Source organism: Scyliorhinus torazame, chromosome 6 (genome assembly GCF_047496885.1).
Source record: "Scyliorhinus torazame isolate Kashiwa2021f chromosome 6, sScyTor2.1, whole genome shotgun sequence".
Classification (NCBI taxonomy): domain Eukaryota; kingdom Metazoa; phylum Chordata; class Chondrichthyes; order Carcharhiniformes; family Scyliorhinidae; genus Scyliorhinus; species Scyliorhinus torazame.
Genome location: NC_092712.1, coordinates 303,199,922 through 303,225,487, shown reverse-complemented (window position 1 = coordinate 303,225,487; position 25,566 = coordinate 303,199,922). Strand labels below are relative to the sequence as shown.

Sequence of the window (25,566 nt, the reverse complement as noted above, 5' to 3'; positions counted from 1 at the left end):
GTGTCGGAAATACACCAGGAGTTGAAAGAAGAGGGGGAAGCCCTGGTAGAAGAGTTGAAGGGTAAATGGGAGGAGGAGCTGGGGGAAGAGATCGAGGAAGGTCTGTGGGCTGATGCCCTAGGTAGGGTTAATTCCTCCTCCTCATGTGCTGGGCTCCGCCTGATACAATTTAACGTGGTCCACAGAGCGCACTTGACGGGAGCGAGGTTGAGTAGCTTCTTTGGGGCAGAGGACAGATGTGGAAGGTGCTCAGGGAGCCCGGCGAACCATGTCCATATGTTTTGGTCATGCCCGGCACTGGAGGGGTTCTGGAGAGGAGTGGCGGGAGCAATATCTTAGCTGGTGAAAGTCCGGGTCAAGCCAAGCTGGGGGCTAGCAATATTTGGAGTAGTGGACGAACCGGGAGTGCAGGAGGCGAAAGAGGCCGGCATTCTGGCCTTTGCGTCCCTAGTAGCCCGGTGAAGGACCTTGCTAATGTGGAAGGAGGCGAAGCCCCCCAGCCTGGAGGCCTGGATAAACGATATGGCTGGGTTCATAAAGTTGGAGAGGATTAAGTTCGCCTTGAGAGGGTCTGCGCAGGGGTTCTACAGGCGGTGGCAACCGTTCCTAGACTATCTCGCGGAGCGTTAGAGGAAGGTCGGTCAGCAGCAGCAGCAACCTTGGGGGGGAGGCGGGGGGGACATCCTGGGAGGGGGGTGGGGGGGAAGGGGGGACTGCCTGGGAGGGTGGATGAGCAAGAGATAACATGAAGGGTTGGGGAAACTGGCACGTATGGGTGAGGGCCAGTGTACAAAGCTGTGTAAATATATCATTTTGCCATGTATATATCTTGCTCTGTGCGATTTCTCGTTTTTTTTTGTTACGGGGGGGAGGGGGGGGGGCGTTATTGTTTGTAAGGGAGAAAAATTGTGTTAAAAAACTTTAATAAATATATATTTTTTAAAAAAGAAATGAAATGTTCGTGTCTCGCCACCAAAACTACGAAGAGTCTTACCTGCTTCATTTCCACAAACGTCAGTGGGTAAACAGACTTGACTGGGCCGGAGAACGACAACAAGTTAACCAATTCTGCAACGCTCTGCAACTGTAAAACATTCTCAGTCATTGAGCACAGCCTTCACACAGTCAAACGCTGATTTTAGAAACACAATTCTTAATATTCAAACAGTGGCAAAGCGGAAACAAGACACAAAGAGGCAAGTTAAGATTTGCTGCAAAATTTGCAAAAGATCAAAGCATTGCATGAACAGAAAATATCAAAAGAAGTGTCACATCTTTCTGCTGAGCTGTGAACTGCAAGGAAGTTAGTCCGTAGACAAGTTGGCCGAATGGGCAGAGAGGTGGCAGACAAAGTTCAATGCAGAGAAGTGTGAGCTGATTTATTTTGGTCGGAATAACATGGATAGACAATACAAGATCAGGGGTAAAATTCTTAAACAGGTGCAGGAGCAGAGAGACCTCGGTGTATCTGTGCATGTCATTGAAGGCAGCAGGACAGGTTGAACATGTGGTTAATGAGTCAAACAGCATCCTGGGCTTTAATAATAGGGGCACAGAGTACAAGAATATGTTGAGCCTCACTAGTTAAACCTCAGCTGGTGTTAAGTCCAGTTCTGGGTGGAGCACTTTGGGAAGGGTGTGAGGGCTTTGGAGAGAGTGCAGACTAAATATGCCCGTCTGTTTCAAAACGTGATGTGAAATTGTGGGCACTGACAAATTGGACGGGATGCTCTGTTGGCTGACCCCAAAATCGCGAAACGCGATTGGGCGGCGAACAGGTTCCCACCTCGAAATCGCAGTGGGCACCGATTTGACGCCAAATCACAATTCTCCGTCACCTCAACAGCGGCGTCAATGCGTACCGGAACGCACGTACAGTAGGCACTATTTGCATATCATTAGCAGGCCTGACCCGGTATTCTCCAGGGGCTCCGCGATTCTCCCCCTCGGATAAGGACACCAAAACCGCACACAATACTCCAGGTGTGGCCTCACCAATGCTCTATACAATTACAGTAAAACATCTCTATTCCTATACTCAAATCTACTCGCTATAAAGGCCAACATACCATTTTTGCCTTCTTTACTGCCTGCTGTACCTGCGCGCTTACTTTCAGCGACTGATGCATGAAGACACTCGCTGAGTATCCACCTCTCTCAGTTTACACCCATTCAAATAATAATCTGCCTTCTGCTTTGGTCGCAAAAATAGGATGACCTCACATTTATCCACATTATACTGCATCTGCCATGCATATACCCACTCACTCAGCCGGTCTAAATCATGCTGAAGCTTCTCTGCATCCTCCTCACAGCTCACCCTCCCACCCAACTTTGTATCATCTGCAAATTTGGAGATAAAACATTTAGTTCCCTCGTCCAAATCATTAATATATAATATGAACAGTTGGGGGTCCTAGCACAGATCCCTGCAGTACCCCACTAGTCACTGCCTGCCAATCAGAAAAGACACATTTGTTCCAACTTTTTGCTTCCTGTCTGCTAACCAGCTTTCTATCCATCTCAAGGCACTACCTGTAATCCCATGCACTTTAACTTTGTAGATTAATCTGCTATGAGACCTTGTCGGAAGCCTTCTGAAAGTCTAAATGAACCACATCCACCGGTTCTCCCTGGTCAACTCTACTAACTCCATCTTCAAAGAATTCTAGTAGATTTGTCGAGCATGATTTTCCTTTTGTAAATCCATGCAGACTTTGTCTGATTGCACCACTGCGTTCCAAAAGCTGCGCTATGAAGTCGTTGATATTGGACTACAGCAGCTTCCCCACTACCGAGCCATTGACCACCGGTGGGATCATCCAGTCCTGCTGATGTCTATGGTGTTTAGAGTGGCTCGCCCATCCCACTGCTGGGAATCCCACTGCAGCAGGTTGCCTTTGGCGAGACTGGTGGGGAAGGTCTGAAAATCCCACCCCGCATCTTTCGCTAATTCACTGTCACCTTATGGCAAAGCTTTTGTTTAAACACGCAACAGCACGGCTACAGATTAAACCTTACACAAGCTACGGTGTAATCCATTCTTACCTTTTTAACTTGTATCAACCCATAGGCAAATTTAGGGGTTGCAGGAAGTACTGGGCCAGCAGGTAACCTTCGGTACTAATGAATGAAAGAGAAAAACATTTGAGATTTTTACCTCCTTAGCAAGTCAAGTATGTTTAGTATGCAAGTCAAGGCTGGTTTAGCACAGTCGGATAAACAGCTGGCTTGTAATGCAAAACAAGCGCAGGCTCAATGCCCGTACCGACCTCCCCGAACAGACGCCGGAATGTGGCGACTAGGGTCTTTTCACAGTAACTTCATTGAAGCCTACTTGTGACAATAAGCGATTATCATTATCATGTTCCAAACACAATGACTGTGTCATTGAGGAATAACTGAGCAGATGGCTTCTATGCAGACACACACTCTGCAGGAGTGCGAGAACAAAGCAATTGTTCCTGCCCCACAAGTGCATCTGCTGCCCTTGGAAACAGCATTCTCCACCATTCTGAACTTGGAAAGATACCACAGTCCCTTCACGATCGCTGGGTCAATATCCTGGAACTCGCTCGCTCTCTGCACTGTGGGTGCACCTACACCACACGGGACTGCGGGAGTTCAAGATGGCAGCTTCTCAAGGGCAACGAGGGAGAGGCAACAAATACTGGCCATGCTACCGATACTTACATCCCATGAATAAATGCAATGCAAGGTGGTGTCCATACCTAAAGATCAAAATTAGCAACAGTGGAAAGATATATGTGGAACACAAACAATACTGAGACTTAAGGAATGCCTTCATCGTTTGCTGTGGAAGATTATTGAGTACAGGTCAAGTCTTTTATTGAATGATGTTTATTGAATGTGCTGACCATCCACAAGCCATGAGAAACGTTCTTCCATTCTTTAGGGAAAATATTCCAAGGCAGCCTTCTTGTAAATGTTCACCTTCCAACCCAACTCCCGTAACCAGGTCTCACTTTCTCAGATGTTTCTCTTAGTCAACATCTCAGATCCAGAGTGGGAGGGAAAGCTCCCGGATATTTTTTCTCGAGTGATGGAAGGTGTTTCCCCATGGTGCACACAAGATGAATGTTGTCCAATGAATGGGGATTCTTAACCCGCGCCCTGTGATCGACAACAGGAAGCCCTGAAACATCTGTGTGATTCAATTGGAGTCTGGAGAGAAATCTAATAGTCTAGTCTACTATTAATGTGCATGTTAAATGTGTGCTGCACAAAACTGGAATACAAAATACGTGGGGGGGGGAATTTTCCAATCCCGTTTGAGGGCGGGGGGGGGGGGGGGGGGGGTAATTAACTTAAAAAACCAGTGGAAGTCCCAAAACATGATTTGAGCAGGCAGGATTTCCCATGACGATTGTCCCCGCCCCCCCGCCCTCAATGATGTAACGGGAATCCCAACGCTGAAAAAAGGAGCTTGTTTAGCACAGGCCTAAATCGCTGGCTTTGAAAGCAGACCAAGGCAGACCAGCAGCGCGGTTCAATTCCTGTACCAGCCTCCCGAACAGGTGCCGGAATGTGGCGACTAGGGGCTTTTCACAGTAACTTCATTGAAGCCTACTTGTGCAATTTCCATTTATTTTCATTTTCATTTTCAACATCAGGATCTGCAATAGAATAAATGTAAAGGTTACTATCAGGCCTTTACACCTGGCAGCCTCTTCCTGTTAGACTGTTCCCCACGTTGACGTGAATCACAACAGGTCTCCCACAGGGTGCACCTGCCAAAGCAGAATCCGCCAGAGGGGTTCAGGTGAGTGTTTGGCTCAGGGGGAAAGAGGGTCATGCCCAGGCACTGCCCCAGGAACATGGTGCCTGGGCAGTGCCAGTGAGGGGTGCTGTTCTACAGGCAGTGTGTGGGGGGGGAAATGTTTCCTGGTGGGAGGGTTCCATGTGGTGGTGGGGGGGGGGGGGGGAGGGGTGTTCTACGGTGTGGGGGGTTTTCAAGGGGTTTACAATGTAGCTGTGCCCGTCGTGGATTGGTGGCTGAAGGAAAGGTTTAAAATCTCCGTCCTCTGCTCGCCAGAGGCCAGCTCCTCCCACTGGCCCTGTTTCACTCACCACAGAGCCCACCTGTCAAGTGGAAAATTCCAGTGGACACAGAAGAGGGACTTTAATAGGCCCCTTAATTACATTATTGCCTACCCGCTACTTATGGGCCAATGGTTACTCTGCCCCCAACCCGACCTTTTGGGAGGGGGGGGGGCACGAATACCTGGCCCAGTTGCCTCCAGTCTCATTCCCATCAGCTTTCGAAAGCCTTCCCAAGGAGGGTTTTGAGAGAATGAGGACGATTTGATCTATGATGATTCATTTATCCTTCAACTTCCACGGAGAGTTATGAAGCGACAGCAGCAGAATACAAAATAGTCATCTGGAAAAAAACATTTAAAAATGCTGCAAGTGGCTGCCTTCCTAATAGCTCTGTACAAAGTGGCCCAAAACGCTAATGCTTGTAACTCTGACAGATAGCTAGATGATCTTTGACATCTCCATCGAAGAAGCGGACTTGCCAGCAAGCACTAGGAAGTCGACCAGCATTAATGTAAAATCTCAACTGCTTCATGACATCTGGAGTACAGCGCGCAGTTTTGATCTCCATATCATACTCATAGAATTTACAGTGCAGAAGGAGGCCATTCGGCCCATCGAGTCTGCACCGGCTCTTGGAAAGAGCACCCTACCTGTGGTGTTGGGTGCTCTGAGGTACAGATGAACCAACACGGTTGCGATTGGTACAACGCAGTTTTATTCCAACTTGTTATTTACAGATCTGTCTTGGTACTCAGCACGTGGTGACTGTGTGAGTGTCTTGTTAATCAGGTCCTGTCCTTGTCTCCAGATGGACTGTCCACCAGGTGTCGTGTTTCTTGTCTTATACTGTGTCTGCTCTTGTCTGTGATTGGCTGTCGTGTTGTGTGTGCTAATTGGTCTGTTGGTCTATCTATCATGATGTGTGTGTTTGAATATCATGACACTACCCAAGCCCACACCTCCACCCTATCCCCATAACCCAGTAACCCCACCCAACACGAAGGGCAATTTGGACACTAAGGGCAACTTATCATGGCCAATCCACCTAACCTGTACATCTTTGGACTGTGGGAGGAAACCGGAGCACCCGGAGGAAACCCATGCACACACGGGGAGAACGTGCAGACTCCACACAGACAGTGACCCAAGCCGGGAATCGAACCTGGGACCCTGGAGCTGTGAAGCAATTGTGCTAACCACTATGCTACCATGCTGCCCTGGAGTAGTGTGCGCAGTTTTAGTCTCCTTGTCCAAGAAAGGATATAGTTGTCATGGATGGAGTGCAAAGGTTCACCAGACGGATTCCTGGGATGGCAGGATTGTCGGTGAGGAGAGATTGGGTTGACTAGGCCTGTATTCACTGGCATTTAGAGTAATGAGAGGGGATCTCATTGAAACGTATTAAATTCTGACACGGCTGGGCAGGCTGGATGCAGTGATGTTGCTCCCACTGGCTGGGAGGGTCTAGAACAAAGGGTCACGGTCTCAGGATAGGGGCAGGCCATTGAGGACTGAGCGGAGGAGAAACGTCTTCACTCAGAGGGTGGTGAACCTGTGGAATTCTCTACCAGAGAAAGTTGTGGAGGCCAAAACACTGAATATATTGACGGAGAAAATACATACATTTCTAGACCCCAAGAGGTGTCAAGGAGCATGGGGAGGGTGCGGGGGTATGGTGCTGGAGATAGATGATCAGCCATGATCATATTGAATGGCGGAGCTGAAATGGACTCCTGCTCCTATTTTCTGTTTCTATTAATATCTGACAAAGTACAGAATTTTCTGTGCTACTCAACCTGACACACAGATGACTCCTGTCCCACATGGTGATTGGTTCTTAATGCCCTCCGTTTAGACGTAACAAAGACCCCCCCCCCCCCCACCACCGCTGACGCTTACTCCTCTGCGAAGAAGTCAATAAATGGCTGCCACCTTCGAGCGAACCCTAATAGCGAACCTCTCAAGGCGAACTTGACTTTCTCTAGGCCAAGAAAGCTCGCCATGTCCGATAGCCATACCTCAGCCCTCGGGGGCTTTGAGTCCCTCCATGCTCACAGTATTCGTCACCGGGCTACCAGGGAAGCAAAGGCCAGAACGTCGGCCTCTCTCTTCCTGGTCCCCCGGGTCCTCCGAAACCCCAAAGATTGCCACCTCAGGGCTCATTACCACCCCAGTTTTCAACACCCGGGACATGACATCTGCGAATCCCTGCCAGTACCCCCCCCGAGTTTAGGGCACGACCAGAACATGTGTACATGGTCAGCCGGCCCTCCGGCGCATCTAGCACACTTGTCCTCCAGCCCGAAGAATCTGCTCATCCGGGCCACCGTCATGTGGGCCCGGTGAACTGGATCAGGCTGAGCCTGGCGCATGTTGCGGTCGTGTTTACTCTGCTCAGGGCCATCTGCTAATTTCTAATGACATTTCGGGACAGGAATAAATTCGGCTTTACCAACGTTACTTCCTTCCAGCGAGCAATAAAAAAAAGAGACAGGCAAGAGGCAGAATCTTTCCAGCCGCAGGGAGGAGGCTTTGGTAGCGGCCCAGTGAGTGTGCCCGGCACCTGTGACATTCAGCCCATGGAGTACTCCTGTTACCCAAGCCTGCAGGACAGTGACTCCCCAAAATAATGCAATGCCTGGGAGACACCTTGCCGCTTGTAGCTGAAATGCTCTAGATAAGTGCCAGTTCACTTCCTTTATGTTTCTTGGAGATCCCTCACCACACCCCACAGTCCACCAGCGCACCCTGAAACAACAGTCAAATGGCCCCCTTGATTAGCATTCCACCACAGCCTCAAACACTCACTCCCCCCACCACCCGGGCACAGCGGTTACAGCATGTGCTACGTACAAGAGGTACTGCAGCAGCTCACCAAGCTTCTTTTAAAAAATATATATTTCTTTATTCTCCTCCTTTTTCACATTTTCTCCCAAATTTACACCCACCAACAATAAACAATAATCAGTAACAAATATGTCAATCCCCAGATCAATAACAACTATCCCATCCTCCCCCCAAACAGTAGCCCTCATGTTCACATTAATAAATAACAAAGAGGAATCCACCAAGCTTCTTTTAACAACACCTTCCCAACCTCTACCGCCCAACATGACATGGGCAGCAGACGCGTCAGCTCACACGGTCATCGTCTCTTCACCCAGTTTTTCTTTCGCAATCTCCTGCTTACCAAATTCTCGCTTGCCAAGGCTCATTGGCTGTCTTATTTCATGACTCCTTTCCCTTTCTCACTTCTTTAAAAAGAAAACTGCAACTGAAAACGTTCCCATTAAGTCATGGGGCCATCCGGAATTGGCAGTATAATGGCCGTTCCTTCACCGTAGGAGATGGGTCAAAATTCTGGCACTCCCTCCCTACTAGCACTGAGGGTTTGCCTACACCAGACGGAGTGCAGCTGCCCGAAGCTGCAGCTTGTCACCATCTGTGTAAGGGCAATTAGGAATTGGCAACGAATACTAGCCTTGCCAGCAATGCTTACATCTCACGAGGGAATAAAAATAACATTTCGTTCACCTAGTCCCATGTCCGTTAGTGTCCCCACCCTAACGGCCATTTAGTGTTTCCATGTCCAGTTACTGTCCTCAATCTAATAGCCATTTAGTGTTCCCATGTCCGTTAGTGTCCCCAACCTAATGGGCACTTTGTGTTCCCATGTCCAGTTAGTGTCGTCAATCTAATGGCCATTTAGTGTTGCCATGTCCAGTTAGTATCCCCAATCTAATGGCCATTTAGTGTTCCCATGTCCAGTTAGAGTCCCCAATCTAATGGCCATTTAATGTTCCCATGCCCAGTTAATGTCCCCAATGTAATGGCCAGTTAGTGCTCCCATGTCCAGTTATTGTCCCCAATGTAATGGTCATTTAGTGTTTCCATGTCCAGTTAGTGTCCCCAATCTAAGGGCCATTTACTGTTCCCATGTCCGGTTAATGTCCCCAATCTAATGGCCATTTAGTATTCCCATGTCCAGTTAGTCCCCAAACTAATGGACATTTAGTGTTTCTATGTCCCTTAATGTCCCCAATCTAACGGCCATTTAGTGTTTCCATGTCCACTTAGTCCCCAATCTAATGGCCATTTAGTGTTTCCATTTCCAGTTAATGTCCCCAATCTAACGGCCATTTAGTGTTTCCATGTCCAGTTAATGTCCCCAATCTAATGGCCATTTAATGTTCCCATCTCCCTTAATGTCCCCAATCTAATGGCCATTTAATGTTCCCATATCCCTTAGTGTCTCCAATCTAATGGCCATTTAATGTTCCCATGTCCGGTTACTGTCCCCAATCTAATGGCCATTTAGTGTTTCTATGTCCCTCAATGTCCACAATCTAATGGCCATATAGTGTTTCCATGTCCAGTTAATGTCCCCAATCTAATGGTCATTTAGTATTCCCCTGTCCAGTTAGTGTCCCAAATCTAATGGTCATTTAGTGTTTCCATGTCGAGTTAGTGTCCCCAATCTAATGGCCATTTAGTATTCCCATGTCCAGTTAGTGTCCCCAATCTAATGGCCATTTAATGTTCCTATGTCCAGTTAGTGTCCCCAATCTAATGGCCATTTAGTGTTCCCATGTCCAGTTAGTGTCCCCAATCTAATGGCCATTTAGTGTTCCCATGTCCAGTTAGTGTCCCCAATCTAATGGCCATTTAGTGCTCCCATGTCCAGTTAGTGTCCCAAATCTAATGGTCATTTAGTGTTTCCATGTCGTGTTAGTGTCCCCAATCTAATGGCCATTTAGTATTCCCATGTCCAGTTAGTGTCCCCAATCTAATGGCCATTTAATGTTCCTATGTCCAGTTAGTGTCCCCAATCTAATGGCCATTTAATGTTCCCATGTCCAGTTAGTGTCCCCAATCTAATGGCCATTTAGTGCTCCCATTTCCAGTTAGTGTCCCTAATCTAATGGCCATATAGTGTTTCCATGTCCCGTTAGTGTTCCCAATCTAATGGCCATTTAGTGTTTCCATGTCCAGTTAGTGTCCCCAATCTAATGGCCATATAGTGTTTCCATGTCAATGTTAGTGTCCCCAATCTAATGGCCATTTAGTGTTTCCCTGTCCAGTTAGTGTCCCCAATCTAATGGCCATTTAGTGCTCCCATGTCCAGTTAGTGTCCCCAATCTAATGGCCATATAGTGTTTCCATGTCCAGTTAGTGTCCCCAATCTAAATGCCATATTGTGTTCCCATGTCCAGTTAGTGTCCCCAATCTAATGGCCATTTAGTGTTTCCATGTCCAGTTAGTGTCCCCAATCTAATGGCCATTTAGTGTTCCCATGTCCAGTTAATGTCCCCAATCTAATGGCCATTAAGTGTTCCCATGTCCAGTTAGTCCCCAATGTAATGACCATTTAGTATTCCCATGTCCAGTTAGTGTCCCCAATCTAATGGCCATATAGTGTTTCCATGTCCAGTTAATGTCCCCAATCTAATGGCCATTTAGCATTCCCATGTCCAGTTAGTGTCCCCAATCTAATGGCCATTTAATGTTCCTATGTCCAGTTAGTGTCCCCAATCTAATGGCCATATAGTGTTCCCATGTCCAGTTAGTGTCCCCAATCTAATGGCCATTTAGTGTTCCCATGTCCCGTTAGTGTCCCCAATCTAATGGTCATTTAGTGTTTCCATGTCCCGTTAGTGTCCCCAATCTAATGGCCATTTAGTGTTTCCATGTCCAGTTAATCCCCAATGTAATGGCCATTTAGTGTTTCCATGTCCAGTTAGTGTCCCCAATCTAATGGCCATATAGTGTTTCCATGTCGAGTTAGTGTCCCCAATCTAATGGTCATTTAGTGTTTCCATGTCCAGTTAGTCCCCAATGTAATGGCCATTTAGTGTTCCCATGTCCAGTTAGTGTCCACAATCTAATGGCCATTTACTGTTCCCATGTCCAGTTAGTGTCCACAATCTAATGGCCATATAGTGTTTCCATGTCCAGTTAATGTCCCCAATCTAATGGTCATTTAGTATTCCCATGTCCAGTTAGTGTCCCAAATCTAATGGTCATTTAGTGTTTCCATGTCGAGTTAGTGTCCCCAATCTAATGGCCATTTAGTATTCCCATGTCCAGTTAGTGTCCCCAATCTAATGGCCATTTAATGTTCCGATGTCCAGTTAGTGTCCCCTATCTACTGGCCATTTAGTGTTCCCATGTCCAGTTAGTGTCCCCAATCTAATGGCCATTTAGTGTTCCCATGTCCAGTTAGTGTCCCCAATCTAATGGCCATTTAGTGCTCCCATGTCCAGTTAGTGTCCCCAATCTAATGGCCATTTAGTGTTCCCATGTCCAGTTAGTGTCCCCAATCTAATGGCCATTTAGTGCTCCCATGTCCAGTTAGTGTCCCCAATCTAATGGCCATTTAGTATTCCCATGTCCAGTTAGTGTCCCCAATCTAATGGCCATTTAATGTTCCGATGACCAGTTAGTGTCCCCAATCTAATGGCCATTTAGTGTGCCCATGTCCAGTTAGTGTCCCCAATCTAATGGCCATTTAGTGCTCCCATGTCCAGTTAGTGTCCCTAATCTAATGGCCATTTAGTGCTCCCATGTCCAGTTAGTGTCCCCAATCTAATGGCCATATAGTGTTTCCATGTCCCGTTAGTGTCCCCAATCTAATGGCCATTTAGTGTTTCCATGTCCAGTTGGTGTCCCCAATCTAATGGCCATATAGTTTTTCCATGTCCAGTTAGTGTCCCCAATCTAATGGCCATTTAGTGCTTCCAAGTCCTGTTAGTGTCCCCAATCTAATGGCCATATAGTGTTTCCATGTCCAGTTAGTGTCCCCAATCTAATGGCCATTTAGTGCTCCCATGTCCAGTTAGTGTCTCCAATCTAATGGCCATATAGTGTTTCCATGTCCAGTTAGTGTCCCCAATCTAATGGCCATTTAGTGTTCCCCTGTTCAGTTAGTGTCCCCAATCTAAATGCCATATCGTGTTCCCATGTCCAGTTAGTGTCCCCAATCTAATGGCCATTTAGTGCTCCCATGTCCAGTTAGTGTCCCTAATCTAATGGCCATTTAGTGCTCCCATGTCCAGTTAGTGTCCCCAATCTAATGACCATATAGTGTTTCCATGTCCAGTTAGTGTCCCCAATCTAATGGCCATATAGTGTTTCCATGGCCAGTTAGTGTCCCCAATCTAATGGCCATATAGTGTTTCCATGTCCAGTTAGTGTCCCCAATCTAATGGCCATTTAGTGCTCCCATGTCCAGTTAGTGTCCCCAATCTAATGACCATTTAGTGTTCCCATGTCCAGTTAATGTCCACAATCTAATGGCCATTTAGTGTTCCCATGTCCAGTTAGTCCCCCCAATCGAATGGCCAATTAGTGTTCCCCTGTTCAGTTAGTGTCCCCAATCTAATGGCCATTTAGTGTTCCCATGTCGAGTTAGTGTCCCCAATCTACTGGCCATTTAGTATTTCCATGTCCAGTTAGTGTCCCCAATCGAATGGCCATTTACTGTTCCCATGTCCAGTTAGTATCTGCAATCTAATGGCCATTTAGTGTTCCCATGTCCAGTTAATGTCCCTAATCTAATTGTCATTTACTATTCCCATGTCTCTTAGTGTCCCCAATCTAATGGCCATTTAGTGTTCCTATGTCCAGTTAGTGTCCCCAATCGAATGGCCATTTAGCGTTCCCATGTCCAGTTAGTGTCCCCAATCTAATGGCCATTTAGTGTTCCCCTGTTCAGTTAGTGTTCACAATCTAAATGCCATATAGTGTTCCCATGTCCAGTTAGTGTCCCTAATCTAATGGCCATTTAGTATTTCCATGTCCAGTTAGTGTCCCCAATCTAATGGTCATTTAGCATTCCCATGTCCAGTTAGTGCCGCCAATCTAATGGGCATTTAGTGTTCCCATGTCCAGTTAATGTCCCCAATCTAATGGCCATATCGTGTTCCCATGTCCAGTTAGTGTCCCCAATCTAATGGCCATATCGTGTTCCCATGTCCAGTTAGTGTCCTCAATGTAATGGCCATTTACTGTTCCCATGTCCAGTTAATGTCCCCAATCTAATGGCCATATAGTGTTCCCCTGTCCAGTTAGTCCCCGTTACGTCCAAGGGTCAGTTTTTCCAGCTTACCCTTGAACTGGGTACAACTTCCAGTAACGCACACAAAGCCCTCAGACTCGTTGAACTGATTAAACCTTTTCCATATCTAGGCTGATGAAATGTTTTTGTGATTCAGGGCGGCAGGTGGCACAGTGGCCAGCGCTGTAGCCTCACAGCAACTGAGACCCAGGTTCGATTCCAGCCTTGGATGACTGACTGTGGAGTTTGCGCCTTCTCCCAGTGTCTGCGTGGGTTTCCTCCAGGTGCTCCGGTTTCCTCCTACAGTCCAAAGATATGTAGATTAGGTGGATTGTCCACGATCAATTTGTGACGTTATGGGGATAAGGCCGGGAAATAGGCCTACGTAGGGTGCTCTTTCGGAGGATTTTGCAGACTCGATGGGCCGAATGGCCTCCTTCTGCACAGTAGGGATTCTATGGATTCTATAAATACATCGATTGTATTTAAATCTGAACTCATTCACAAGTTTGTGCATGTTTACAGACTGATATATGTGTCGTACAGACACAATAGATAAGACTATGCTTCGCTTATCTGTCGTACAGACACAGTAGAATCATAGAATTTACAGTGCAGAAGGAGGCCATTTGGCCCATCAAGTCTGCACCGGCTCGTGGGAAGAGCATCCTACTTAAGCCCACGCCGCCACCCTATCCCCGTAACCCAGTAACCCCACCTAACCTTTTTGGACACTTAAGGGCACTTTAGCATGGCCAATCCACCTAACCTGCACATCTTTGGACTGTGGGAGGAAACCGGAGCACCCGGAGGAAACCCACGCACACACGGGGAGAACGTGCCGAATCTGCACAGACAGTGACCCAAGCCGGGAATCGAACCTGGGACCCTGGAGCTGTGAAGTAACTGTGCTAACCACTGAGCTACCGTGCAGCTCTCAATGGATAAGACTATGCTTCGCTTACCCGAAAAACCAGACTTCTGGATCCCGAGAACTTTACAAATGTTTAAGAGAGCCTGGAACTTATTGAGAAGTACTGGGATGAGCTTGTGACAACGGGAATAAATGAAAAAAACATTAAAATTGTGAAAATGCAATTTAAGTCAAAAAAGACCTAGAAAGTTGAGCTCAACGACAGCAAGGTGAACCTCTACGCTGAACCTCCACGGTCTGTGGTCAGCGAGTATCATATAACCTTTGATAAACGTGTGGGTGTTTTAACTCCTGCGTCTAGAGCTTTCATTTCTGGTACATAGATAAAAACAGCAGCCACTGTCTCCACTTAAGGTTCTCAAGAGGCAAACAGTGACGTGCTGTTTCCATTGCTCACTGATGCGCACATCAAGCACAAAGTCAAGGTAATCACCAGAATAAGGAAGGTCAGGCAAAATTCCTTGAAGCAGAGGGCGATTAGAATTTTGTGCCACTGAATACTGTTGAAGCAAATGCCTTACTTTTGAAAAGTAATCCAAAGGTTAAAGAAAGAGGAATACTTCTGGGCGTGAAAAGCACAAGGAGAGTGGAATTAGATTAGGTGACTCATATTTAAAGAGCAGAGATGGGTGAAATGGACCATTTTTGCGCTGCAATATTTCACGGTTTTATTCCATCAATTAGGTCCCTCAACATAGAACTGGGTAAGTGTCTCCAAGCTCAACATCCCTTACCTTTCCAATAACCTCCCGAATACTGAAGTATTTGTCAGTTGGGTCCCCTGCTTCCGACAGAGGGGCATCGTAATCATAGCTCGTGGGCTGCGGCCAATAGGGAGAGTTTGCTCCTGCGGCAATAAAATAAAATGCGTTCAAAAATAAATCAAAAACACCTCTTTTTCTTTCAGATACTCAAATGTCCCCTGCTGCTCCTGCTAAGTCAGAGGCGATAATGCTCACAAGGCCGAGGGCAGTATTATAACAAGTGAAAGGATTGCTAAATTGGATCTCTGGAAATACATTCTCTGGAATTATGAAGAACGAAAGGCAACCTCAAATTTAGCCAACGTGCAGAAGGGATTCGAAAGGGTCGACGTGGAAAGAACATAACATAACATAAGAACTAGGAGCAGGAGTAGGCCATCTGGCCCCTCGAGCCTGCTCCGCCATTCAGTGAGATCATGGCTGATCTTTTGTGGACTCAGCTCCACTTTCCTGCCCGAACACCATAACCCTTAATCCCTTTATTCTTCAAAAAACTATCTATCTTTATCTTAAAAACATTTAATGAAGGAGCCTCAACTGCTTCACTGGGCAAGGAATTCCATAGGTTCACAACCCTTTGGGTGAAGAAGTTCCTCCTAAACTCAGTCCTAAATCTACTTCCCCTTATTTTGAGGCTATGCCCCCTAGTTCTGCTTTCACCCGCCAGTGGAAACAACCTGCCCGCATCTATCCTATCTATTCCCTTCATAATTTTATATGGATTGCCCATTGGCTGGGGAATCTAGAACACGGGTTCACACCCTCAGGTTAAGTGGACAATCATTTCGGGCTGAGGGGGAGATATTCCTTCACTCGAAGACCGCTAATCGTTGGAATTCTCTACCACAGAGAGCTGTGACTGCTTCAACGTTCCATATATTCGAGAACTGAGATAGACTGATTTGTGTTCCCTCCGGGAGTCGAGGTCTGTGGGGAGCAGGTGGGAAAGTGGAGATGAAGCCATCAATCAATCAGCCGCGATCATACAGAATGTCGGAACAGGCTTGACCAGTCCTGCTCCGGTTTCTGATCTTCTTATGTAGTAGATCCAGGTACCAGCCAATGAAGCACCTTTCAAGTGTGGTCACTGCTGTAATGTGGGAACTTGTGCAGCCAATTTGCACACAGTAAGCTCTCAAACAGCAATGTGATAATGACCAGATAGTCTGTTTTTTTTGCAATGCTGATTGAGGGATAAATATTGGTCAGGGCACCAGGGAGAATACCCCTGCTCTTCTCCGAAATAGTGCCATGAGATATTTGACCTCCGCCTGAGCAGGCATTTGGGGCTGTGGTTTGACATCCCATCCCAAAGACCACATCTATGACAGCACAGAACTCCCTCCATACTGCAGTGGGGTGGGGTGTCAGCAATGACCTTCCTGCTCAAGTGCTGGAGTGGGGCTCAAACCTGTAACCCTGAAGCTCAGAGGCAAGAACACTACCGATTGAGCCACAGCTGGCACCGAATAGTCTGCTAATTTAGCAAACAGGGGGAGTCAAGAGAGGTAGTGGCAATGGAGAGCTGGGTGTTGTCAGCACGCATGCAAAAACTGCCATTGCGTTTTTGAACAATGTCGTTGAGGGGCAGCATGTAGATGAGAAACAGGAGGGGTCCCCAGGATAGGTCCATGGGGGACACTGGAGGTGATGGTGCGTGAGCAGGAAGAGAAGCCATCGCCAATGATCCACTGGCAGTGTTTAAATTTCTGCCCTTGCGTGCCTTTTCAAGTAATTAGCACGAATATTCGTTGGGTAGTACAGGACTTGAGTATTGCTGAAAGAAGAGACATTGAAGCTTTTCGTCTTGCCCTCATCAGGACACTTTGCAAGAATACCAATGACAGGGGAAAACACCAATTTATACTATAGGAGAAGAGAATGCTGATTGGTTGGCAATTGGACTCAGAATCATGGAGGTGTTGCCATGGAGAATGCACCAGTTGATGATGACTGACAGATAACTGTCAAGCATTGTTTGAAATTTAAATCAGGAAGGTTGACTCCAATTGGTCAAAGCACTGCCCTAGGGAATGAATCAGTGGATGGCTGTCATTTTGTTCAGCTGAAATAGACGCAATGTCTTTTGCCAGCAATAATTGTACTGGTAGAATTATTGTTCAACACATATTAACACCAGCACTTAATGGGATGGGGGTTATTGTTAAAAGTTCAATGTTTAGTACTTATACAGTTAATGTTGTAAAACAGGTTGTCAGTGTTAAAGTTACTGTTGGACACTCACCATTCCAGTAGCCAAAGTTTGTTCCCCCTTCAAACATGTACCTGAGAACATCAAAACAAAGATTAGATTTCAAAAGAAAATGGCAGCATTCAGCTTGGAACATTGGAAAACATACTAAAAGCACAACAATAATACTTACATGTTAACATTAGCTCCAAGGGCAAGAATTTCATCCAATGATTTAGCAACAATCTCCTTCTTGACCACAGCGTGCTTCTGACCCCAGTGATCCAACCATCCAGTATAAAACTCAGAGTTTACCTAATAAAAAAAATACCTGATTCATTAACTCCATTTTTGGATTCACCGTGAGAAAAAAATTCCACTTAGAAATGTCAACCAAACCTCCCACATCAAGTGTGCTTCAAGTAAACCACCACCATACCGGTGCCAAGGAAGAACCAGGCAATGTGCTTCAATGACTATCGTTCGGTGTCCTTGACATCGATCGTAATGAAGTGCTTCGAGAGATTGGTCTTGAGGCACATCAACTCTGTACTCCCAGAATGCCTAGATCCACTACAGCTCCGCCTTCAACACCATAATCCCAGCCAAGTTCATATCAACGCTGCAAAACCTGGGACTTGGCTCCTCACTCTGCAATTGGATCCTTAACTTTCTGACCCAGAGACCACAATCTGTAAGGATAAACAACAACACCTCCTCCACGATAGTTCTCAACACCGGGGCTCTGCAAGGCTGTGTACTTAGCCCCCTACTATACTCCCTGTACACACACGACTGCGAGGCACAATTTGCCCCAACTCCATCGACACTGATGTAGGCCATTTTCCAAGATCATATTTTTATCTCATCTCAGCAAACATTCTTCATTCATTGGGCTGTTTTATTGGACCGATTGGCACCGTTTATAATGTGCCCACAATGCAGAAGGGGACACCCGGATGGACATTTGTTTAAATCCCCTTCTGCACAGCTGAGAGACCTTTAATTCGAAATTGATGGAAGACCCTTGTTCTGCCCAGCAACAGCACGAGGCTGCATCTTAAAACGGCCCCCTGGCCAGGAGATCGGGATATCTGCGAGTCAAGACCCTGGCAGTGGGATATATGGCACAACTGTATTGCAAAGACGTATGAAAGAATGAAATAATATATTAATAAAATGGCCAAGGCAGGCAAAGAAACCAGAATAGGAGGAATAAAAGAAATGTATAAATTAGATTAGCGTCCCCCACACACACAGCAGGACAAAGATGACATTAACACCTTGTAGCGCACAAAGACTCCGTGAGACGAATAGAGTGAAGTCGATGAGGCTTTATTAAGCGTGTCTGTTCCCCCGCAGCTCGATAGTAGACTGGCCTGCGGGGTAGGACTCCGGCTTCTTATACTCCGCCTTCAGGGCGGAGCTAGAGGTCAACGGCCAACCAGGACCCGGGATCTGTCAGCCAATGACATTAGGGCTTCCAGTCCCACATGACCCCTAATACATACTACCACATTCACCCCTTGTCAAAAATGAACCCGGCGGGGTGATGCTTCGCATGGTGGTAAGGGTTTACAGGGCTGGTCCTGGGAGGAAAACATTCATATGGCAATACAGTATGTACAATTTTGTCCTGTTTCAACTATTTACAGAAGGTATCGGGAGAAAAGCAAAATGTTCTTGTGAAAAGTCCATATATTGATTTAGATCGACGCCACGAGTCGGTCGGGCGGTCTGGTCGTCCGTGTCGATCGCCTCGGCCCCGGTGGTGGTGGTGGTGGTTGTTCCGGTGTTGTCGTCTCCGGGAGCCTTACGGTTTCAGCTTGGGCTTTATTCCTGGTTGGGCCTGGGAGGACTGATCCTCCTGGGAAGGGGGCGGTCGCGGGGTGCGGCGGTGGCAGGAAGGGGGGGGTTGGGTGATTGGTGTCGGGGTGGTGTGTGTGTTGCCGGCGGGAGCCAGATCTCGCAGGGAGACCGTGTCCTGTCGGCCGTCGGGGTACTCCACGTAAGCGTACTGCGGGTTCGCATGGAGGAGGTGAACCCTTTTGACCAACGGGTCCGCCTTGTGTGCCCGCACGTGCTTTCGGAGCAAGATGGGTCCTGGGGCCGCCAGCCAGGTCGGCAGCGACGTTCCAGAGGAGGACTTCCTAGGGAAGACAAGGAGACGCTCATGTGGCGTTTGATTAGTGCTCGTACACAATAGCGACCGGATGGAGTGGAGAGCGTCCGGGAGGACCTCCTGCCACCGTGAAACTGGGAGGTCCCTGGACCGTAGGGCCAGTAGGACGGTCTTCCAGACCGTGCCGTTCTCCCTCTCTACTTGCCCGTTCCCCCGGGGGTTGTAGCTGGTCGTCCTGCTTGAGGCTATGCCCTTGCTGATCAGGAACTGGCGCAGCTCGTCACTCATGAAAGAGGACCCCCTGTCGCTATGGACGTATGCGGGGCAACCGAACAGTGTGAAGATGGTGTTCAGGGCTTTAATGACTGTGGCCGCGGTCATGTCAGAGCAGGGAATGGCGAATGGAAAGCGGGAGTATTCGTCCACCACATTAAGGAAGTATGTGTCGCGGTCGGTGGAGGGGAGGGGCCCTTTGAAATCCAGACTAAGGCATTCAAAGGGGCTGGAAGCCTTAATCAGGCCCGCACCCTCCGGCCTGAAAAAATGCGGTTTGCATTCCGCGCCGATGTGGCAGTCCCTTGTGACTGTACGGACCTCCTCTAAAGAGTATGGGAGGTTGCGGGACTTGATAAAGTGGAAAAACCGAGTGACCCCCGGGTGGCAGAGGTCCTCGTGGAGGGTTTGGAGGCGGTTAATTTGTGCGTTGGCACATGTGCCGCGGGATAGGGCATCGGACGGCTCGTTCAGCTTTCCGGGACGATACAAGATCTCGTAGTTGAAGGTGGAGAGTTTGATCCTCCACCTTAAGATCTTGTCGTTTTTGATTTTGCCCCGCAGTGCATTATCGAACATGAAGGCTACCGACCGTTGGTCGGTGAGGAGAGTGAATCTCCTGCCGGCCAGGTAATGCCTCCAATGTCGCACAGCTTCCACTATGGCTTGGGCTTCCTTTTCCACTGAGGAGTGGCGGATTTCTGAAGCGTGGAGGGTTCGGGAGAAAAAGGCCACGGGTCTGCCCGCTTGGTTAAGGGTGGCCGCTAGAGCTACGTCGGAGGCGTCGCTCTCGACCTGGAAGGGGAGGGACTCGTCGATGGCGCGCATCGTGGCCTTTGCGATATCCGCTTTGATGCGGCTGAAGGCCTGGCAAGCCTCTGTCGACAGAGGGAAGGTCGTGGTCTGTATTAGGGGGCGGGCCTTGTCTGCGTACTGGGGGACCCACTGGGCGTAGTATGAAAAAAAACCCAGGCAGCGTTTCAGGGCTTTTGAGCAGTGCGGGAGGGGAAATTTCATGAGGGCGCGCATACGTTCGGGGTCGGGGCCTATTATCCCATTGCGCACTACGTAGCCCAGAATGGCTAGCCGGTTGGTGCTAAAAACGCACTTGTCCTCGTTATACGTGAGGTTCAAGGCTTTGGCGGTCTGGAGGAATTTTTGGAGGTTGGCGTCGTGGTCCTGCTGGTCGTGGCCGCAGATGGTTACATTGTCGAGATACGGGAATGTGGCCCGCAACCCATGTTGATCAACCATTCGGTCCATTTCCCGTTGGAAGAACGAGACCCCGTTTGTGACGCCAAATGGGACCCTTAGGAAATGGTATAATCGCCCGTCTGCCTCGAAGGCTGTGTACTTGCGGTCACTTGGGCGGATGGGGAGCTGATGGTAGGCGGACTTGAGGTCCACGGTGGAGAAGACTTTATATTGGGCAATCCGATTGACCATGTCGGATATGCGGGGGAGAGGGTACGCGTCTAGTTGTGTGTACCTGTTGATGGTCTGGCTATAGTCTATGACCATCCTTTGTTTCTCCCCTGTCTTCACTACTACCACCTGTGCTCTCCAGGGACTATTGCTGGCCTGGATTATGCCTTCCTTTAGTAGCCGCTGGACTTCGGACCGAATGAAGGTCCGGTCCTGGGCGCTGTACCGTCTGCTCCTAGTGGCGACGGGTTTGCAATCCGGGGTGAGGTTCGCAAACAAGGACGGGGGTTGCACCTTGAGGGTTGCGAGGCCGCAGATAGTGAGTGGGGGTATTGGGCCGCCGAATTTGAACGTAAGGCTCTGTAGATTGCACTGGAAATCTAATCCCAGTAATGTGGGGGCGCAGAGTTGGGGAAGGACGTGTAGTTTGTAGTTTTTGAACTCCCTCCCCTGCACCGTTAGGGTAACTATGCAGAAACCTTGGATCTGTACGGAGTGGGATCCTGCAGCTAGGGAAATCTTTTGTGCGCTGGGATAGGTGGTCAAGGAACAGCGTCTTACCGTGTCGGGGTGGATAAAGCTCTCCGTGCTCCCGGAGTCGACTAGGCATGGTGTCTCGTGCCCGTTTATTAGCACCGTTGTCGTCGTCGTCTGGAGTGTCCGGGGCCGAGCTTGATCGAGCGTAATTGAAGCGAGACGTGGTTGTAGTAGTGGAGCGTCTTCCTCGAACCCCGTGGAGCCGTCGACACTGGGGTCCGTTGTTGCCGTCCAAGATGGCGTCGGGGATAAACAAAATGGCTGCCCCACACATCGCACATGGCTGGGGGGTCACAAGATGGCAGCGGGGGTGGACAAAATGGCCGCCCACACGCGTCGTACAGGTCTGGGGTGGTCCAAGATGGCGGCGCCCTTCCTCCCCTCGTGGTGGCCGGGACCCAAAATGGCGGCGTCTGCGGGTCGCACATGGGGCGCTGGGGGGGGTTGGGGAGCGTTAGGACCGCGCGGGGCTCCCTCATCTCTGGGGACAGCGGTGGCCGGGACCCAAATTGGTAGCGCCGGCGGGTCATACATGGGGATGGGAGGGGGGTTGGGGAGCGTAAGGGGCGTGCATGGCTCCCTGTTCTCCCGGGACCGCGGTGTTCGGGACCCAGAGCGGCTGCGCCTGCGGGTCGTACATGGGGCGCTGGGGGGGTTGGGGAGCGTAAGCGGCTTGCAGGGCTCCCTGGTCTCCCGGGACAGCGGCGACCTCGCGGGACCGGCACACAACCGCGAATGGCCCTTTTTCCCGCAGCTCTTGCAGATCGCTGCGCGGGCCGGGCAGCGCTGCCGGGGGTGTTTCGCCTGGCCGCAGAAATAGCAGCGGGCGCCCCCGGTGCGACTTGGCGTTTGGACCGCGCAAGCCTGTTGGGTGTCCGGCGGGGGGGGGGGTTTGTCGCGACGGGTACGTACGGAGCCCAATGGGCTGCCGCGCGGTCGGGGCCGTAGGCGCGGGTATTACGCGCGGCCACGTCTAGAGAGGCTGCTAGGGCCTGTGCCTCTGAGAGTCCTAGCGACTCTTTTTCTAGAAGTCTTTGGCGGATTTGGGAGGAATTAATACCTGCCACAAAAGCATCGCGCATTAACATGTCCGTGTGTTCATTTGCGTTCACCGAAGGGCAGCTGCAGGCTCGTCCCAAAATCAGCAGCACGGCGTAGAATTCGTCCATCGATTCTCCGGGACTTTTCCGTCTCATCACGAGCTGGTAGCGAGCGTAGATTTGGTTAACTGGGCGGACATAGAGACTTTTCAGTGCTGCGAACGCCGTCTGGAAATCCTCCGCGTCTTCGATGAGGGAGAAAATCTCCGTGCTTAACCTCGAGTGCAGGGCCTGTAGTTTTTGGGTCTTCTGTGACCCGGCCGGTGGCCGTTCTGAGGTAGGCCTCAAAACAAGTCTGCCAGTGCTTGAAGGCTGCTGCCGCGTTCACTGCGTGGGGGCTGATCCTCAGGCATTCCGGGATGATCCTGAGCTCCATAGTCCTTTTTAGGCACGCTTAATAAATTGTAGCGCACAAAGACTCCGTGAGACGAATAGAGTGAAGTCGATGAGGCTTTATTAAGCGTGTCTGTTCCCCCGCAGCTCGATAGTAGACTGGCCTGCGGGGGAGGACTCCGGCTTCTTATACTCCGCCTTCAGGGCGGAGCTAGAGGTCAACGGCCAACCAGGACCCGGGATCTGTCAGCCAATGACATTAGGGCTTCCAGTCCCACATGACCCCTAATACATACTACCACACACCTCATCTAGCAAACACAGAAATAAATGCATAGCACAGCCACAGACATCGGAGGTCGATTTAGTTAAGGAGACACATCAGGAGGATAATGGGAAACACATTAAAGAAGGGAAGGACACTCGGAGCAAGCACAGATAATCTCATCAACACGAACACACTCCATACAGATGCAAATTGACAAGGGAGGGACACTCGGAGCGAGCACAGATAATCTCATCATTACGGGGACACACCATACAGATGCAAATTGACAAAGATGCATATTCTCAGTTTAAACCTGTCAGAGAGATCTAAATCAAAACTACCCTTTAACTATTATGTATGAGCAAATGTTCCCGCTCGAATTTGGATTCCTATAAAAATCCAGAGCGAATGTGTAATTGTTGAGATCAACGTGGGCCAAGCCACTGTTTGAGCTGGCTGCGTGGGTCTCCCTGAAGGCTTCAGTAATTGTACAATAAAGAACAACGCTTTGAACCTTGCCTTGAGACTCGACCTCTTGACTGCACTGGTACAAGGGATTTTTCCCTACAACAACACGTTTGCTGACGACAAACTGTAGTGGGTTGGATCTCGAACAATGAAGAGTCAGAATTCAGGAGGAAGATCAAGGACCTAGTGGAGTGGTGTAACAACAACAATCTCTCCCTCAATGTCAGCAAAACTAAAGAGCTGGTCAATGACTTCAGGAAGCCAAGTATCGTACACAGCCCTGTCCGCATCAGCAGGGCAGAGGTGGAGATGGTTGACAGCTTCAAATTCCTAGGTGTGCACATCACCAAAAATCTGTCCCGGTCCACCCATCAATGCTACGACCAAAAAAGCACAATAGTGCCTATACTTCCTCAGGGAACTAAGGAAACTCGGCATGTCCACATTCTTACAGGTGCACCATAGAAAGTAGCCTATCTGGCTGCATCACAGCCTGACATGGCAACTGCTCGGCCCAAGACCGTAGGAAATTACAGAGAATCGTGAACACCGCCCAGCCCATTACACGGACCCGCCTCCCATCCATTGGGCGAGATTCTCTGCCGGAGGGATTCTCCGTTTTGCCAGCGCCCGGGGACCTGCCCCATTGGCCGGCCGGCGTAACGGAGAATCCCGCCAACAGGTCAAGGCAGAAAAGTGGCGGGGCGGAGAATCCAACCCATTGACTCTATCTACACCTCCCGCTGCCTGGGGAAAGCGGGCAGCATAATCAAAGATCCTTCCCACCCGGTTTATTCATTCTTCCAACTTCTTCTATCGGGCAGGAGATACAGAAGTCTGAGAACACGCACAGACAGACTCAGAAACAGCTTCTTCCCCACTGTCACCAGACTCCTAAATGACCCTCTTATGGACTGACCTGGTCCCTTCACACATCTTCTTCACTGAGTAGTTCTACACTCCTGTATGATTCACCCGATGCCTGTGTCTCTGTATTTACATTGTGTATTTTATGTTTGTCCTCTGTATTTTCTTTTCATGTACGGAATGATCTGTCTTAGCTGCACGCAGAACAATAGTTTTCACTGTACCTCGGTACATGTGACACTAAACAAATGCAATCCATTCCAATCCAAACATTCTTCTCTCCCTAAACCTGGGATCATCCTAAACTCTGTTGCCTGTGTCTGAATTAGACTTTTGCTTTCCCCCCACCGCCCCACTCCAGAAGAAACTTGGTTAAACCCATACTTTTCAAGTTACAATGAAAAATAGCAGTTGAAAACATCTCATTAAAAAAAGGGAACCAGGAGTTAGGCGGTCCAGAGCGATATATTTACACTGGTGTTCACCATTTCATCTGTGGAGACGTGAATTAAGAATGGAGAAAGTTAATATTAGTGTGGGAAACATTTGACAACAGAAAGTCAGGTGGCTGAGACAGGAATTGTGAACAGACGCAAGGGGGTGGGATTTTTAGCACCATTTTCAGGCACGCATGAAAAATCCACATCACCGTTCAGCGCCCCTGTTTGCCGGCCCTACCTGCTAAAATACAATTCAAACGGAGAAACCAAGCCCCATCCCCCGCCGAGTTATTCAAGAAACAATCGGATTTGAAATCAGCATTGGGTTTCTTAGGAGTGGGTGAATTAAGACGGAGCAGTCAGTTAGTGGTTTTTATCTGGGATCGTTCTCTCAGCCAACGCCGCCGTACAAAAGGTATCAGAACCCTCACCAGACCCACGGGCACGACCCGACAGAGCTCCCCGTGGAATACGAGCGCCCAAGTGATGGACGGAGGCCAATCAGCTGGGGCTCATAGAATCAACCCTTACAAGCCGGCCCGGGTTGGGATTGGTATGGTCGGCACTTCCGGGGTTGGGATTGGCATGGTCGGCACTTCCGGCTGGGACCCATGTGCTGCATGCCACATTGGGGCCTTTTCTTTTGGCTGAAAATAAGTTGCCATTTTGATTCCCCTTCTGGGGTCTCCTGAACTTTTCTAGAAGGGTTAACTCGTCATCCATC

The 25,566-nt window shown here is 48.9% G+C and overlaps 1 protein-coding gene across 1 annotated transcript in view; it reads right to left on the bottom strand.

Moving 5' to 3' along the window:
• Nucleotides 1–25,566, bottom strand: part of glb1 (galactosidase, beta 1) — a 129,463-nt gene that overhangs the window by 66,701 nt on the left and 37,196 nt on the right. The window contains exons 8-12 of the mRNA XM_072509954.1: nucleotides 17,203–17,324; nucleotides 17,064–17,104; nucleotides 14,789–14,901; nucleotides 3,049–3,123; nucleotides 995–1,084 (exon numbers count right to left, since the gene is read on the bottom strand). Of these exons, the coding sequence (XP_072366055.1) occupies nucleotides 995–1,084; nucleotides 3,049–3,123; nucleotides 14,789–14,901; nucleotides 17,064–17,104; nucleotides 17,203–17,324 (441 nt within the window). The remainder of the gene's footprint in view (nucleotides 1–994; nucleotides 1,085–3,048; nucleotides 3,124–14,788; nucleotides 14,902–17,063; nucleotides 17,105–17,202; nucleotides 17,325–25,566) is intronic.